Raw genomic sequence first — 17,574 nt, forward strand, 5'->3', positions numbered from 1 at the left:
CTTATTAGCTACTTATAGCCCACTTGCTGACGGTCTTACCTGAAGTTTCTCACCGTTAAACTACAAGAGATCGTTTATCAGTGGGAATAAAACGCGTCTCTTCCTGTTTTCATCAAGGAGTTCCTGTGGTGTTATTGTCCTCGGTTTATCTGCGCAGTTCTGTCGTTGGGTACAGATAAGTGAAACGATGCCATTTATGAAATGAATGAAAGGATGGAAAGGTCGAAGTGGCCAGCCTTGATCGTGCAGTGCTGGGAATGTTTTTCTGTGTGTGTTTTTGATTTTTTTTTTTGGTAAACTGATGCAGTTGACCATACGATTCATCCAGTATGCTGAATCAAACAGTCGAACGCGTGGTGACTGTAATGAAAATGAGGCTTTTCGGACCATCTTCATTGTGATGGTTGTTTAATATTTCTGATTTATTCAAATGAGAAACATTGGCAACATTGCTTAACTACAATAATCAACTACTGTAAAATTAAAACTGACAATACCTGCATCTCAGACTGGAACTGACCACAGCCTAGTATTACAGGCCATGACTGGACAGCAAGGGTGCTGGCTGACTGTGTCCATGTGTCTCTCTTTTCCATGGGTGAAACATATAGATATAAATACAGATACTGATATACAATGCTTTTCTGTTTTACCTGTATCTAGGGAAGACACTGTCTAGTAATGAATTCTGACTTGCTTCAGAAGAGAAAATATTGTGTCTTATCACTTATCAGAATCAACAATAATGTGGGTTTCTTTGAACTGGTGTTTGCTGGTTGTCAGTACTGAGAATTTACTAAGGAACAGATTTACTGAACTGTATCTTTGTTGGTGATTTAGCACGAGCAAAACTGTCACCTTCTGCGAGAAGCCTGGATGCATTTACTAAACTGGCACACAGATACCAGTGCATATTATAAATTATTTTTTGGGAGCTCCAATGTGAGATATTAGAGTTTTCTGAAAGAGTGTACCCATGCAGAATGCAGAAATTCCAAATGTGTTTTTTGAAGGCTGATGGCATTTTTGGGAGAGTGTTTTACCTCATGAATAGTTGGAAATCTCTGCATGGATTAAAACATGGATTTTACATTCTTGCTAGCTTCCCAGTTGTTGCAGTTGACTGTACCCATTGTTTCATTAATCCCCCAGCACACAATGAAAATTTGGATAGAAATCAACAACAAACTCACTCTTTGAATGTTTGAGCAGAAGATCCAAAGGAGTCATTAATAATACGTTGGCAAAATACCAGAGGTCTTCACATCTTAAAGGCGTGGACTATGGTGAAGGCTGGCTGTTAATGTGGACGTGCGTGTTTTCACAAATAGCGCTGATGTGCTTGTTTTAATTAATTTATTAACTCATTCATAATCCACATGTAAATTACCTCAGTTGTGCTAATTTGTCAGTAGCATGGAGCCACGTAACATGGTCCATTGTTTTAAATATTTCTGTAATGGCGTGAATACTAGAGATTTAAAGATTCACTTCTTCCAAATAACTGCCTACATTAATAGCCTTCTCTTATAGGATTTTGTATTACTACATACTTATAAAATTAAAGTTAAGGGTTTATCTGTCCTGTTGGCTTCCTCATTTAATAGTTTTCTCAATCTGGCCATTCAATTATTCACTAGTTTAATTGGCTAAATAACTCCCCCTCTTAACCTTTTATATATATATCCTGGAAGGAAATGGCTACCATACAGGTGTGAGGAGTCATGCATTTTTGGTGGGTGAGTTCAGTTACTACCCTCACTGTCAAGCACTTTGAAATCCTTGAAATGGCTGAAAAGTGTCACAGATGCAACTTGTTCATTCATTCAGTTGTCTTAATTTGACCTTTCAAGAAGGTACCTGCAGTGTGTTATCTGAACCAGTAGATGGCCATTTTTCAGCCTTTATTTGTAATATACAACTGTATACAACATCTATGTACATTCAATAAGTTGTATATTTTTCTGCGACTGATAAAAATGACGTAATGGGGAATCATTACTGAAAAGTCATTTCTTGTCAAGTCAAGTTTTGCCACAAAATTCATGTTTGTTGATTATGCACATTAATGGAAGTTATTCTATTTTAGCTTTGACTTTGACCTGATAAAAACAGAAATCTCACATGTGATGATGGAAAGAACATACATATGATACTTTACAAAATACGTTTGCGATAGAAAAAAATAGTGTGTGGTGCCCATATTGTTAAAATTCCCTCATGTAGTTTTATAAACATATGGAATATCATTGGTTATTGTGCATTCATCTCGAGGATATATTAGCTTACATAATCAGCTATGTTGCTTTGATTTATGCATTGTATGAAAAAGTATATGAAACCCAAAGGTATTGTTTGGATTCAGATAAAAATATACATTCTCAATACTGAAGTACAACAAAACTTCTTACTTACTACAGATTTCACTCACAGAACTAATAAAAATACCAGATTTAGTGACCATAAATGAGCTTTTTTCCCTAGGGGTGGGGCCACTGACTGGATCCCACATGTGACATGCTTACCCTGCCTGCACTACCAGAGACACCACTTAATGCCAATTTGCTCAAAGATTTACTGCTACCATATAAGGAAGGGGGAAAAAAAAAAAAATATATATATATATATATATATATATATATATATAAATGTTGCATTTAGAGTCATATTAAAATGTGCCAATATACATAAAAAAGTAACAGCAATAAAACACTATGGAAACAGATTTTGTAAGATGCCTGGTTGATAGAATACATTGATGTTTTGTCACAGTGTGATAAAACGAAAGAATACCTCTTACTCATTGACAAGGCAAGGATTGCGACACACGGCCCAAATGAAAATCTGCTTATATAGTAGCAACCACTGTGTACAATTTTTTTTGTTGAGTTTACAGTTCATTCACCTTGCCCTTACCACACACACTCCTCTTCCAGCCACAGATTAAGGTCATATTAGTATACATGAAGCCAGTGGCAAGATCATTTGTGGGGTTGAATAATGCACAAAAACAGGTGAATTTAAAATGATAAAAAGGTAAAAAAAAAAAATAATAATAATAAAAAAGGCATTGAAAAAAATGCTAATGATGTAGAACAGTCAGGTCTGCAATGTCATATTAGATTCTCTCGTAGCCTTGGGGCCGATTGTCTCGGACAACCAGGAATGTTAGGATGACAATCAAGCCCATCCCCACTGCTGTGGCCCCCAGGATGATGGGAAGGATTCTTTTGTGGTAATCTGGCCAACACTCTTCCACTGAAATTGTAAGAAAAACAGCAGGCAAAAAATGACTTCAAGCAATACAGTTATTAGTACAATTATGTTAAAGATGAGGATTTTTTCTGCTGTGATTTGTGAAGAATTGCATCAGGCATTATTTCTTACTGTATCTGATTACCATAAGCACAGAATTTATCATGAGATGGTCTTAAGTAGAAGCTCTTCATATGGGAACTTCAGAGTCAACCTACCCATTCCAAATTGGCCATCGATTATATCAAATGCTTGAACTTGGACATTTACTATCTTGATTCTGAAATTTTCTGCCAGAAGAAGTATCCTTGGGCTGTTACACTTGTAGGAAAATCCATTTGCCGCTTGGAACAATGTCCTATTGCTGATAACACCTGTAAAAAGCTGACCTAGAGGCAGTGTGTTATGTTTGATGAAGTTAATTACATTTTAAATACAAAGTAACTGAGTAATACTAAGTAATACAACTTGCAACAGACACAGTTTGCACATCCTATACTTACTCTTACAGCTTTTGCATGCAGATATTTCCAAACTGCCATTCACAGTGGTTACGTATGAAACATTTCCATCCTGTGGACAAAACCGTAACCTTGAACCTTGTGTTTATCCGCTCCGCTTTAACCTCATCTGTTTCTGTTTCTTTTGGTTGGGTCTGTCTTTAAAAAGGGTTCTAAGTTAGGATAGGATGAGGGAATGTGACCATCAGGTTTGCAATTGACTATTGACAGTATGAAGCAAACATCACTGTAGAAATGAGTATGGCCTTTCATTTTCTAATAGTTAATAGCAGTAGCTGCGTTAGGTTAGAACACCATTTTAAAGCACAGTCCGCTACAGCTTTGTGGTTGGAAAATTGGGGTGGTTGTACCTGCCAGACCATTGTTCTCACACATACAAACATCACATCATTCTGTGCTTTTCAGTGTGGTTGACTCATTGGGGATCACAAAATGAGTCAACTGCATTGAAAAGCACATGATAATATTTCACAAGTATGCTGAAACAGTTTCAGAAAGTTGCTTTTTAATGAAATAAATACCTTGTTAAAGGTGAGCCCAAGATTCCCTGTTTTAAATTTTAGCGTCAGAAAGGAAATATTTTCCCCACAAACTCCTGTTGCCTCTGTGGAGGGGGGGTCAAGATTGAAATATGATATTTTCTGCAAAATGAAGAAACAAGGTACATTTTACAGCTCAGTAGTAGCTATCAATTATTAAAATGCATGTGCAGCACAATGGTAGTCATTTTTGAAAGTGAGAAAAGGCATAATCCTCACGTAGTCACATCTATGCAATCTAGGCCTGTTCACACCTGCCCCTTCACAGCCAAAGTAAGATTTCACTCATGTGGATATGTTAAAGTGCATATAGAAATTCAGAAAAAAGCGCCAAGACCAACCTTGTTTTTCGTTATCGTGTACTGCACTCCCATGACGACCTTAAGGCACACTTTGCCTTTGTTGTCACTCAGGCTGAAGGTCCCAGTGAGGGGGAGAGAATGTTTTAGATGGAGGACAGACATGGACACTAAGTTCACAGGGTTGTATGGAAAGGCCATGTAGGTGGCTGCTGCTGTAGTTATGTTGCCCATGGTAGTGGGGGTCGTGTCAGGGACTGCCTCTGTGGTAAAGTAGGTTCCTGTAATGACAAAATAGCAGTGTGGTGTCAGTGCTTGTTGAGTGTGAATGCACTACTACCCACAAGAGACTTCTTTGCTGAATACTTGCAGCCTTCAGTTTCAAGTGAAATGTGAACCATACTTTTCAGTCCTCCTAACTGTTTGTGAAAACATCTCATGACTTATTCTACCAGCATGATTTAATTTTTCATGTTGTGACAATGCTGTGTAATTGCATGCTAGATGCAATAATTTTATACCTTACCTGTAAGGCTCCTTGCATGCTAAGGTCGTGAAAAGGAAGTTCATATGTGACTCTGACCCTGAATGAATTCTATACATGCATGAAAAAATATGAATGGCTGCTTTGCTTAGGAGATTATTATATGCTATAAAATAAAGTCAGACTATATTGTGGGTGTGCAAATTCACATTTCAACATTGTGAAGTCATTATAAAAAGCAACCTTCATGTTTGAAAGTAGAATTTACAATATAAAGAATTGACTATATGGATAATACCCATGAAAACTTTACATCAGTGCCCATATCAAACCTTTTATTAAGTATATGGTCTGTGAACACTGGCTCAACAACTTTGAAACTTAGATAAAAGTAACAAAGTACAACAAAAAACTTACCAAACAGAAACAGGACCCACAGAAGTAGTGTTGCTTCATTGTGCTCGATATTTACTGTGGTGTTTGTCATCTGAAGTTCTTACTGAACTCTAAATGACTGCTTGGGTGCTGCTGATGAGATGCAAGAAATGTGCTCAGTGAGGAGGAGTGCAAATGCGTCAAAGAAATGTTGTTGAAAGGGTGGGGAAAGAGCTGGTTTTGATGTAGTCATCCGTTGTGGTGGGCTGAAGAGAAACACTTGTGGCGTAACACTGGCTGCACAATGTAACGTTGCACCCAGGCTAGAAATGTAGTGCAGTCCTAACAGGCAACCCATCATTATGTGTGCGTTCTCCCGATAAAATGTGACATGCCGGAGTTCGTAAGGAACTAGGGAAGGAATAGGGAAAGCTGTCATGTGTTGTTGGGTAAAGTGAAATATTTATTGACGTGAAAGGACAAGGTATATCCATAAGAACACTCTCACGATGAGCTGGCAAACTGGTGAACCTAAAGCATTTTGTTGCTTTACTCCCAATAAGATGCCTTTTAACAGGAAGTCATGTATTGCTACTGACTAAATGGCATCATGCTGAGATACAGATATTACCTCTGATTGAAAATAGAGTGCATTTTCTCGGCCTCCTCAACTCTGTTAGAACAATTATATGTGCAGATATCCTCATTCTTTTTTGTATGAAAGCCTCACTATGTAGCATGTGTTTGGGATACAATAATGAGCCAAGTGTAATTTTGCCAATTGGGAATTATCTTTAAATGACTAGTCGTTTTCTCTTCTGAATGTAAGCCTTCAAATGGCAAAACAATTTTGACTGGAAAGCCAATGTATAAATTTGGAAACAACTGTGAGTATGTGTTATGTTACAAATTGTACAATTAATGCTATCTAATTTTGAAAGTTTTTTTTCCATCTGTTGTATAGTTCTGATGCAAAAGGACAACAAAAGCTCTTTTCTGAAATGCTTCCTGCTGCTGTGTGTTTGTTGCTGGGCCTTGTATTTTATACATGTATCAGTTAGGTCAATTCTGCATAATATAATTAATCCTTTGATGGTGCTCACATTCCTATTATGTGGCTGTGCTGTGGGTTTTGTTTCATGGGCATTTCAGTAAAGTGTTTTAAAGCCATTTCACGTACATACAGACATACGACACACACACACACACTGCGTGGGAGATCTGAGCAAATTCTAGGAAGGAAGGATTTGGGAATTTAACTGTAGGCAGGCTGGGCGATGCAAGTTGGTTCAAAGGTGGAGGAACAAAGTATCTCCTTAAACACACAATTTTGTCAGTGGGATCAATGTAACTTTGCACTGTGGAAAGCGTTTGGTGAGGGGGCATGTTTACCCATTCAAGGTCTTTACTTATCATGGCAGAGACGTTTTCTCCTTTGAAGCAGATTCACCCTCTGTGAAATGGGCTACTGACAGCAGCACCATATTAGAGCATTTATTATTGGCTGATGCATTCTTAAGTGACTCCTGTGTTGAAATTAGGTTTGATTTACAATTATATATTTCATAATAAACTAATTGATTCATTTTGACAGTCCTGCACCCCATTCCAAAATGTTCAATAATTGTATAACAATAACCTTTATTTAATCCTGAAATATTTTTCAACAATTAATAATCAATCTGTTGTTAAGTGTATTAACATAACTGATTAATCCATTATCTTAAGCAATTAGCAGTACCCTATGCCACTGCGTTAAAGAAGATATATATTGATTGTTGTTAATGCCCCATTTGACAAACACAAACCAACAAACAAGCTACTTTTTTCAAATTAATTATTGCCTGTAGTATGTTATTGACCAGTCTGAACCCTCACATACATACTGGATAGTTATAGTCTACAGAAGAGGGGGACACCAGTGACACACTTACGTTTGAGTGATAGACAGAAAAAAAACTTTTAAGTTGTGAGACTAAATGACCCATTCAGACAAGGCAGGGAATGTGGATGCAACACAGTTAGTGAAAGACAGTCTGCAAAATAGGCCCCCTGTATCTGGTTTGTGCATGCACACAGAATAAAAGTATGACAAATGACTATGACTATGTGCAATATTGATTTTAATGTCTGTAGGTTTGGAAGGACTACTGATAAGCAAACATTTGTACTGTGGCCACTCAATGCTGAACTTTTCTGCTCTTTGCATTTTATTTGAACAGGCCTGTTGCGTATTGGGCTGAATCCACAGTTCTGGGGAGGGCTATATAATATCAGTCAATCATTACTTAAGCACAACTCTCTGGAGAGAGAGGTCTCTGCTGTACACTCACTGCAGCTCATAGTGGACCTGGACTGTACATGCCTCCACAATGTTAAGGATTTGGCTCCTGGTACTTTGTGCAGTCTCCCTCCAACTTTGGACACAAGGATATACGCAAGAGCTGACTGAAGTTTTTTGCGATGACAAAGATGTTGAGGCCGCTGTGGATTTGGCCCTTGTACACCATAATGGAATCCTTCCGCATGGCAATAAGCTTGCACTGTACCAAGTTGTGAAGGCTTTAAAAGTAAGTGATAATTAATAATTTTATGCAGGCTCTATGCTTTTTAGGTTTCTTGTAGTGTGATAAGGCTGTGGTTGACTCCAAAATCATTTCACCAAATGTTCAGTCATCTCCTCTACTACCATTTTAATACTCTTCACTATATCTTGTAAGAAATCACCCATACGTGTCTATGTATATTGTAATGTAACATTTAAAGTGGATGGTGATTGTATGTACGTGAGCTACAGACTGGTCCTGTCTCTGTTTTCAGGTTGTGAACGAGTCAGGCACCTTGTTATCTCTGCATTTCTTTGCAAGAGTGTCTGATTGTCCAGTAGGGGGAGACAAAGCTTGGCGAGACTGTGACTACCTGCCACACGGTGATAAGGTCAGTTGTTCTCCCAGGTAAAGGACATAGATTGAAAGGGGACATTTTTGTGGTTATCACATGTTTTACAAATGTGCATACTGTCACTGTTTACCAGATGCCAATGACATGCACTTCAGAGGTACACAAAAGTAGCCTTGAAGACAGTCCAAAGGTTATCTCAGTTGATTGCAAAGCTAAAGGTAAGATGTCATTCTGACTCTGGGAAAATTTATAACAGTTTGGATTCATAACATGAACAATGGTATATATTTGTACTCCTCAGCATCTAGTCTCACAAACTCAGTTCTTTAAGGTTAGTACAGAAATAGTTGGCCAGTTTCAAAATGCACCTGTAATGATGTAATCTGAGATTCATACTGCCTTTGGACTCTGTCCAGCTATAACAAATAATTTCAACACTGTACCCACTTATTAGAAACAGCTATGTGCTGTTGGTTTATGGCACCCCCCTCTGATTTTTTCTAAATTGAACTGATTTATATTACCACCAATTGTGTACAGGATACGCAAACTTATACTTGATGGTACACAATATTGAGGAGTATTAGCCAACAACAGTATACATTATAATACATACAGTATACATTCCTATTTGGGTGATTATATTATTTGGGTCATTATAATGGCTGTGTTCACTGCAAAAAAAGACAAAGCAAAAATTCCAGATTTAATACTGAAATAGATGAAAGACTGAAGAGAAAATATTGTACAATTTTGAGTTGCCAAAAAATGGTACCAACCAAACCGCAGAACTCTGCACTCTGGAATTTAGTGCAGGAAGTGCAGTAAAATCAGAGAAAACCAGAAAGGAATGTTTTACAATTGCCCTGAAGGAGTCCACTGAAGGAAGGAAAGGAAATGGAACTGAGTTTATGCAACTAATGCCAAACTCTGTTGAGGTATCAGATACGTACAAGCCTTTAAACTGTAATAAACTACAAATGCAGAGCGCTGAATGTTTAGATTTCATCAGTAGTTATTACAATGCAGCTTTAGTAATTAGATTAAAATGTCAAGCCAACTAGATGTGGGAAAAAAATAACAAAACATTCTTTTCTACAGTTGAGCCCTGGATTTCTGCTGACCGTGCCCCATGTCTGGGTTGCCGTGAAGAAATTGATATTGCTAATGAGGACCTTAGGGAACCACTGTTATATTCTGTGGCAAAATTTAACACAGAAAACAGCTCCAGCCATCACTTTATCCTGAACGACATTGCATCAGCCACACGACAGGTTAGTAACAATTCCTTGTGTGCCACATGTCAGAACAACATTACAACATAACTAGTGCTACATTATCAGTGCACATTATGCCCTAGGTTGCTTCACACAGCAACTATTCATTTGTGTGGGAGTTGCCTATTTCCTACCTGATAGAGGGCAGGGGGTTTCAGTAAGTTACATTACATTGCTCATGGTGCCTCATAGCCCTCTAACGTCTGGAATGAAGGATAAGCGTGTTCATTGCCTCACTTTACACCACTTTGTTTTCAGTCACAGGCATTGTCACCAGTATTAAAGTAGATACATTACTTTGAGTTATGTGTAAATAAATTGGGTATTGTACTAAAAGACAAAATTCCTATGAAAGAAATCTAAACGTCTCCATAGGTGGTTGCTGGATTCCGGTATGACCTTCAGTTTGAAATGGTTAAAAGCAACTGCTCAAAAGGTGATTTCAAAGAGGTTACAGATGATTGTCGCCCACATGACACAGAGAAGGTAAGATATGAAGATCAAAAATAAAATAACTGAAACTTAAAATAACAGGCACATTTTTGCTTAAAGCTTGTATTTCCTTTTATTTACTGCTACAGTCCTACCTGTCCTCTGATTATTATGTTATATCCAATGTGCAGGAGTTTGCAAACTGTAATTCTACAGTTTATATTGCCCCTTGGAGGCGTGAGGAGCCTGAAGCACACATGAACTGTGAACCAGGGCGTCTTATGGTGAGATATTTAGTATATTACTGGATAGCTGTAGTTTAATGGATAATAAAAACAGACATTCTTGAAATATTTTTCCTCATTTTTCTAAGTATGAAACTTGATGTCAAATATGTTGATGTGGCATATGCCTTAGATTTCATGGCTAAGAATCATCAAGGATGATTAAAAGCAAAGCTCTCAATCATGTATCACTCTACTAACACTGATATACATTTACATTTCACAGACCTCCTTTTCAAGGAGGAGGCCACCTGGCTGGTCTCCCTTAAGACACTTCATCTATGCAGCGAGGGTCACTCCGACTCCAGCTACAACTTCAGTGCCAAACCCAACTGCTAAAAAGGAGTCATCGGAGGAGTCTCAGGAAATCACCGCGCAGACTCCCATCCTTCCAGTTGTGGACACCGGGGTCGCAGATGTGCCCCCTGAAAATCCAGGCCTTTCACTGGAGCTTCCGCTAGCAGAACCAGTCAGCCCATTCCGCTGCCCGTCAGAGCCCTGGAAGCAGTTTGTCTCCACCACTACCCCACCTCCCCCTCAGCAGGAGCCCACTGCTGCCTAGGAACTTGTGCAAGCAGATGAGGGGTTTAGTGATTCAGACTTGTTAGCATAGAAGCCTCCTATGAGGGATGGTATGGAGTTACAGCATAAATTCTTTGTAGAAAACAAGAAATAAAGTTGGATCAATATACTTTGTTACTGACTTAACAGATGAAAAATAAACTATCCTGGTGATATTTTGGTGATGTACTTACTGTATGCAATTTAAAAATATTCTCAAGACCTCTTAACTTAGATATATGGTATATAGCTACTTCAAGGAATTATAAAGTGGACTAGCTTGCTTCAGTGGAGATTTTCAGAAAACACTGAGCAATGGATGAATAATTTCCAAATGATCTGGTATTTCTAGCACAATAATGGTTCTCTTGCTTATTGTGCACAGACCAACGCAAAGGCCTTGTTTCTCTAACCACTTAAACTTAGGAACTATCATATGATGTAAAACAATGTGGTGATGGATGAAGGATACTCACTCATTTAGCTGTAATGAAGACATACTACTTTCCTTCTGATTCAAGTGTTTTCATAGCACAAGTATAAACCCTTAGCCATACACTTTTATTAACCCGTAGGTGCACCACCCTGTAGCCCTTTCCAGCAACATGTCTACAGTAAGTGGCGTTACTCATCCAAATGTTGCCAATCAGGTCCATAATCAGTGTTGTAATTTAAGTGCCCTTCTTACTTATTACAAAGAGCATATATTTATTGTTCCCTAATTTCCTGGCCAAATTCAGAATATGGTTCTTTATGTATAGGCAGCCTTAGGTTTCAATGTCTAAAATATAATTCCATGTCCGTTTAAGTTAACAATGTAGTGACCTTTCAACTGCTAAATGTCGTCACAGACCTCAGATGGCTGCTATACGTTGATGGCGATTTTAATCTTGTTGGATGTCGCCATTTTAAAACGTCAAACGTCAAACTACGACTTTGTAGTAGCAGGACATTTTTTTGAATTCGCTGCACATAACGTTTAGATTTCTGCAGCCAATAAAATGCGATTTAATCAGCACATATGGTTGTTTTGTGTGGAACAAGCTGTAATACTCCAAAACACTTTTCCTCATTCGTCTCAAAAAACAAAAAAAAAAAGTCCAGACCTGCACAGCATGACTAGGCTTCCGGTGCCGTCCTGTACAGGGGTCGTGAGGAAACCCCGTAGCAATCTGAACACTATTTTCTTTTACTGCAATATCCTTCCGCCGCTATGTATAGTTCGAAATGCGGTGTCTTTAAAATTAACACATTAAAACTGTACATTTTTTGAAAATCAATGTTATATATTGTGCAAAATATAAAAATAATTTTGATCGCGGTCCTATCGAACAGCGTGGTGTTATTCTATAGTTGTCTGTTTTACTTGCCGGAAGTTTAAGTCCCGGCTGGATTAAATGATGTGCGCTTTAGTTCCTCCTCCTTTTCAGTTGAGCGCTGAAGCGTCGGCCGGATCATGTCAAGCGGTTCTGCGGATTACAACAGGTATAATTCAGATTTTTTTTTGTTTAAAGTATTTTTGATATGTTAGAGTAACTGTTATATTGGTTGGTATGATTGGTGTATAGAACAGTTCTCACTGTAGGTAACTGAACATCACATGGTTTAAACGCAACGTAACTGCCTAGTTTAGCAAGAACCTTGGCCTGCTATTGGAACTATCCAGTTTTGCACTGCTAGGTTAGCTGCTCGCTAACTGACAATCCTGACTGTGAGGTGTTATAGTAAATCGTCTTTTTCACATTAGGTATATTTATGATTTTGATGTCAGTTTTTTATTAAAGATTTACTGTTATCTGTCGATAGCTATTGAGCTAATGTTACATCAAAAGGATCGGAGAACAAAATTAATATTAGCCAATCAGTTAACGCAATCCCACCCAGTTCGGGATTAGGCCGTGATACCCCTTCCGGCTGCCATTCTTAAAAATATATATAAAAAATAAAATGCTCATTAACTTTGCACTAAATCCGATGTATGTCGATGCTACATCGGATGGGAATTTGACCGCATATATAGTATCGTACATTAAGATGGAACCACATTTCCTAAGTCTCCGAGGTTATGCACAACAGGAGTCGCAAGCGTGGGACGTCATGGTAGTAATTGATGGCAGACGACACTAACGTTAAAAGGTGAGATCACTGTAGATTACTTGCTAGTTGACAAGCGAACTAGGTAGCTACTTGGATGAAAAAAAGTGGTTCAGAAAACAGCCAGTTGTTAGCGAGTTTGCTATCATGGGTGCTTTGGTCTGTTGTGGATGAAGGAATACCGCATGATTGGCAAAGCAGTTAATGTCGATATTGATCGTACCTATGCGGCGCATCCAAGACTTGTGACCCTCTGAACTTTCTTTTTTGGCTGTTTTCTCGTAACTAATCTGAAGGAATTATTTTAGTCGAGGTTTAAGTACTACTCTAGTAATGCTCCGAGTGTGGTGGTACTGCACAGGCCTGTTGTATTTCGGACTACCGCACCGCGGTGTTTTTACAGTTGATCATTATGCATCATTCTAGCATTCGGGGGATGAGCAATACCACTTCGCTGTTGAGCTCCCGGGAACGGGCGATTACATTTGGTTTAGGTTGACTCGGATCTTTGGCCATTGGCAATTAATCTGCTGCAAGTGGCTCGTTCCTTACATTTAAATCTGTCGGTTGCTGGCCAAATGGATTCATCATTTCTTAAAATCTTTTGTTGAACAGCTCTAGAGACCGAGACCATGGGGGCCCAGAAGGAATGGAGCCTGATGGTGTCATCGAGGTAAAATTCTAACATATTGTTGCATGCATCGTGTTGCATATTGGGAGTTTGTTTGGTAAGATTACTTGGTTTAACACTATCTTTTCTTAATACAGAGCAACTGGAATGAGATCACAGACAATTTCGATGACATGAACCTGAAGGAGACTCTCCTGAGGGGCATTTATGCATATGGATTCGAGAAGCCGTCTGCCATTCAACAGAGAGCAATAATTCCATGCATTAAAGGTTGGCCTCAAGTTTCTCATTATTGCTACTGTGAAATAATGCCAGGCATATCGAGTGAGATGATGCCATACCATCTTTCGGGACTGACCTGGAATGGAGAGAGCATTTTTGTTCCTGATCACTCAAGTAGTAGTCAGCAGTCTTGTCATGTATAGTTACATTTGTGTTTTAGCTGCTTGGTGGTGATTTTGGTGTGCAGGCGAACTTGTTTTTAACTAGTGAAGGCTGAAGCTAATTTCAAATGCATGCACGATAGTTATGTAGTGTGCTATTGGCTCAGTCCTGGTGTTCTTTTGTCCTAGGCTATGATGTCATTGCCCAGGCCCAGTCAGGAACTGGCAAGACAGCCACATTTGCAATTTCCATCCTGCAGCAGCTGGAAATAGACCAGAAGGAGACACAGGCTCTGGTCTTGGCTCCAACTAGAGAACTGGCTCAACAGGTATGCTGCAACTCATAACAGAACCTGAAAAATCATTTAGAACAGGGCAGCATGTTTGGAATGTATTCTGCACTTGTTCAGTGTTCAGTTAAGAAGTACTTAGCATTCCAATGGCAACTGGAATAATCTGCACATTTAAGGTAGCTCTGTGATCTGCGTGTTATACATCACTAAAGCTGCAGTTGGTAAGTGGTTTGCAAGCCAAGCATGTGTCAGAGTGCATTGTACAATCCCTGAGTGCATGCATTTGACAGTTGAGTGTGATAGCGTGGTCTAGTGTGCCTCCAAGCTCTTGCTACAGTATGCACATGTAGATTCTGGCTGTGGTGATACAAGTACATCTTTTAACTGATGTAATCCTCCAGATTCAGAAAGTAATCCTGGCTCTGGGTGACTACATGGGTGCCACCTGCCATGCCTGCATTGGAGGAACGAATGTCCGAAATGAGATGCAGAAGCTCCAAGCGGAGGCTCCCCACATAGTTGTTGGAACTCCAGGGCGAGTCTTTGACATGCTGAACAGGAGGTACTTGTGTGAGTATCCGTTCCTGAGGAAAATACCAGTTCTCTGTTGCACAGCGAAATGATGCCCAACCCTCTTGACACGTAATGGAGATGCCTTATTTTCCACTGATCACTATGGTAATGTACGCACAGATTGGACATCGCTCCACGGACCACGTGGCCTTACACTAGTGTCCTCGTTTTCACAGCTCCAAAATGGATCAAGATGTTTGTCTTGGATGAAGCTGATGAAATGTTGAGTCGGGGATTCAAGGATCAAATCTATGAGATTTTCCAAAAATTAAGCACAAACATCCAAGTGAGTGTCTGGTTTGTTTTGGGAGCAGTCTGTCTGACAGCTGTTACATAACAACACACCACGAGATGGCCCCCACAAGCCTGTAACCAGAGCATGCATTTCTGTTTTAGATTTGATGCATCATGGTTAGGGTTTGAAAAAGATCATTACTTCCTTTAAGCTTAAACGGAGTATTTTGATAAGGCAACTGCTGATGAACTGCTGAAATGATGGGGAAAAAAACCAGCTCACCTTGGTTTTGCCAGTCATGCTTGCAGACTGTGGGAATGAGTTGGTGCTGCATTGCAGTGAGATTGGGCTCTATCAATGTCCGTTTCCTCATCTAATGTGACTGCTGATGAGGAGTTTGTTTGGATCTGAGTTGCTGCACTCTACAAAAGATTTTTCACCTTTGCAGGTTGTGCTTTTGTCGGCTACAATGCCAGCTGATGTGTTGGAGGTGACCAAAAAGTTTATGCGCGATCCAATTCGGATCCTTGTGAAAAAGGAGGAGCTTACCTTGGAGGGTATCAAGCAGTTCTACATCAATGTAGAAAGGGAGGTGAGTGGTACCGCAGTTCCACTTTAAAAAACTTTCTTTAGCATCATGCTAGACATTAACATATCGGTGTAACAATGGATTGTGAGCTCCAGCTTCCTTCTTGCAAAAGCACTCTGCTAAAATTGCAAGACCAAAGCCTTTGGCTTGGGTCTTGTGATAATGCTAGTAAGAGTACACCCAAGAAGGAGAATAACTGCACATCATCTGGAATGAGACAAGGATGGACCTCTTTCTTAATGTCCAATGTCCATTGTCTCAGGATGCTGTGCAACAGTTTTCAGCAGTAGCTGTAAGTCTTCAGCAAACAAATGGCTTGGTTTGTGTCTGAATGGTTTTTTCTGTCAGGAGTGGAAACTGGACACCCTGTGTGACCTGTATGAGACTCTGACAATCACCCAAGCTGTCATCTTCTTGAACACAAGAAGAAAGGTTGACTGGCTGACTGAGAAGATGCATGCAAGGGACTTCACGGTCTCTGCCCTGGTAAGATGCAGTTGCCATGCAAGATTTCAACTAGAAGATGAAGCTGGATCTCTTTCTTCTGTGGATGTGCATGGGAAAGCAGCAGGTTAATGCTTGAAGTGAATATTGTGTCACTGCTTTGCAGCATGGGGACATGGACCAGAAGGAGCGTGATGTGATCATGCGAGAATTCAGATCAGGATCTAGCAGAGTTCTGATCACTACGGACTTGCTGGTAAGGCTGACCTCAGGTTCAAATTTTTTTTTTGAATGTTAAAGACTCATGTGATAGACCCAGGTGTAATGAGGTATGATGCAGCTACACCAGCTAAATGGTGCAACTTTGATGCCACCAGTGTGCCACTCAGCAGTCAGTTTTGAGACGTCTCAAAATATAAGTGGCTGGATGTCATTGGAGGCATGCTGTGTAGTGAAACCAAAGGTGCTCATTGTTTCTGCAAAGGTTCTCCTTACCGAGCAGCCAGGCCCTTTGGAAGAGAAATGTCTGCACTCCACAGTGGGTTTCACAGTTGAAATTCATCACTTAATTGTAGACTACAAAACCCCCTTCACTCTGCACAGATACTAACTGTAAAACGGTCATGTTCTAGGCGCGTGGCATCGATGTACAGCAAGTGTCTCTAGTTATTAACTATGATCTGCCAACAAATCGGGAAAACTACATCCACAGGTGAGACGATACGTAACCATAATTTTTGCAGTCTTCTCTTGTAGAAAAACTGGTTTACTGACTTATTTTTTCCCTCCCCCTCATCTTTTATTTGACAGAATTGGTCGTGGTGGCCGTTTTGGCAGGAAAGGAGTTGCTATTAACTTTGTTACTGAAGAAGACAAGAGGATTCTTCGGGATATCGAGACTTTTTACAATACTACTGTTGAGGAAATGCCTATGAATGTGGCTGATCTGATTTAATCCCTGAGATGAGATCTATTTTATGCGGTGCTCGCTGTTGTTGAATAAACACGTGCATTGTGCTTATTTTATTGGAAAATATTGAATCTTGTCTCAATGCGGAATGCGGATCAGAAATTCAGATATTTGCTAAGTCTATCGACTTTGGTCGTGAGCTCTTTTGAGGACAGTTGTAGAACCAGTTCTCTAGTTCAGAGGACTCTACAGTTAGACTGCAGGGGTGGGAAACAAAGACATGGAGTCTTTACATTTATTCTTTACTAGATATTCATTTCCTAGTTCAATAAATGTGTGTGTGTTAGATGTTCTCTATCATTTAATAATTTACTTGTGGACTAAAAGATATAAGTGCTGTATTAAGTCTGCCAATTATGTGAAACTAACATTTAGTTATTGTAAAACTTGGGTCAGATGCAATGACCTTCCAAATTATCAAGCACTTTTGTTTA

The 17,574-nt window shown here is 39.4% G+C and overlaps 3 protein-coding genes and 2 non-coding genes across 5 annotated transcripts; 4 read left to right on the forward strand and 1 right to left on the reverse strand.

The window, feature by feature from the left end:
- Positions 1 to 3,063: 3,063 nt before the first annotated feature.
- Positions 3,064 to 5,695, reverse strand: LOC118773775 (lysosome-associated membrane glycoprotein 3). The gene is made up of 6 exons (XM_036522855.1): positions 5,516 to 5,695; positions 4,657 to 4,895; positions 4,298 to 4,417; positions 3,759 to 3,828; positions 3,474 to 3,644; positions 3,064 to 3,258 (listed from the first exon to the last, which is right to left on the reverse strand). Exons 1-6 carry the CDS (start codon positions 5,583 to 5,585, stop codon positions 3,119 to 3,121), a joined length of 810 nt encoding a protein of 269 aa, XP_036378748.1. The 5' UTR covers positions 5,586 to 5,695; the 3' UTR covers positions 3,064 to 3,118.
- A 2,069-nt stretch (positions 5,696 to 7,764) lies between these two features.
- kng1 (kininogen 1) lies at positions 7,765 to 11,102 on the forward strand. The gene is made up of 7 exons (XM_036522854.1): positions 7,765 to 8,043; positions 8,294 to 8,410; positions 8,508 to 8,592; positions 9,476 to 9,648; positions 10,027 to 10,137; positions 10,275 to 10,367; positions 10,594 to 11,102. The coding sequence occupies exons 1-7, from the start codon at positions 7,846 to 7,848 to the stop codon at positions 10,927 to 10,929; spliced, it is 1,113 nt and encodes a 370-aa protein (XP_036378747.1). The 5' UTR covers positions 7,765 to 7,845; the 3' UTR covers positions 10,930 to 11,102.
- A 1,244-nt stretch (positions 11,103 to 12,346) lies between these two features.
- On the forward strand, positions 12,347 to 17,557 carry LOC118772860 (eukaryotic initiation factor 4A-II-like). Its single transcript, XM_036521499.1, has 11 exons — positions 12,347 to 12,413; positions 13,638 to 13,695; positions 13,791 to 13,923; positions 14,226 to 14,365; positions 14,731 to 14,899; positions 15,079 to 15,188; positions 15,586 to 15,729; positions 16,075 to 16,212; positions 16,337 to 16,426; positions 16,803 to 16,882; positions 16,981 to 17,557. The coding sequence occupies exons 1-11, from the start codon at positions 12,385 to 12,387 to the stop codon at positions 17,123 to 17,125; spliced, it is 1,236 nt and encodes a 411-aa protein (XP_036377392.1). The 5' UTR covers positions 12,347 to 12,384; the 3' UTR covers positions 17,126 to 17,557.
- LOC118773878 lies at positions 13,976 to 14,047 on the forward strand. Its single transcript, XR_005004788.1, has one exon. It is a non-coding gene; the product is annotated as a small nucleolar RNA SNORD2 (small nucleolar RNA).
- On the forward strand, positions 15,824 to 16,005 carry LOC118773875. Its single transcript, XR_005004785.1, has one exon. It is a non-coding gene; the product is annotated as a small nucleolar RNA SNORA81 (small nucleolar RNA).
- Positions 17,558 to 17,574: the final 17 nt, after the last annotated feature.

The sequence above is a fragment of the Megalops cyprinoides genome, chromosome 2, assembly GCF_013368585.1.
Source record: "Megalops cyprinoides isolate fMegCyp1 chromosome 2, fMegCyp1.pri, whole genome shotgun sequence".
NCBI lineage: Eukaryota > Metazoa > Chordata > Actinopteri > Elopiformes > Megalopidae > Megalops > Megalops cyprinoides.

Bases quoted from the DNA above. Each gene is read 5' to 3' on its own strand.
- LOC118772860 (XM_036521499.1), top strand. From the start codon at position 12,385: ATGTCAAGCGGTTCTGCGGATTACAACAG. The intron at 13,696-13,790 runs GTAAAATTCTAA...TTCTTAATACAG, and splicing joins AGCCTGATGGTGTCATCGAG to AGCAACTGGAATGAGATCAC. The intron at 13,924-14,225 runs GTTGGCCTCAAG...CTTTTGTCCTAG, and splicing joins AATAATTCCATGCATTAAAG to GCTATGATGTCATTGCCCAG.
- kng1 (XM_036522854.1), top strand. From the start codon at position 7,846: ATGTTAAGGATTTGGCTCCTGGTACTTTGTGCAGTCTCCCTCCAACTT. The intron at 8,593-9,475 runs GTAAGATGTCAT...TCTTTTCTACAG, and splicing joins AGTTGATTGCAAAGCTAAAG to TTGAGCCCTGGATTTCTGCT. The intron at 10,138-10,274 runs GTAAGATATGAA...TCCAATGTGCAG, and splicing joins GCCCACATGACACAGAGAAG to GAGTTTGCAAACTGTAATTC.
- LOC118773775 (XM_036522855.1), bottom strand. From the start codon at position 5,585: ATGACAAACACCACAGTAAATATCGAGCACAATGAAGCAACACTACTT. The intron at 4,896-5,515 runs GTAAGTTTTTTG...TTGTCATTACAG, and splicing joins GTGGGTCCTGTTTCTGTTTG to GAACCTACTTTACCACAGAG. The intron at 3,259-3,473 runs GTAGGTTGACTC...TTACAATTTCAG, and splicing joins CGATGGCCAATTTGGAATGG to TGGAAGAGTGTTGGCCAGAT.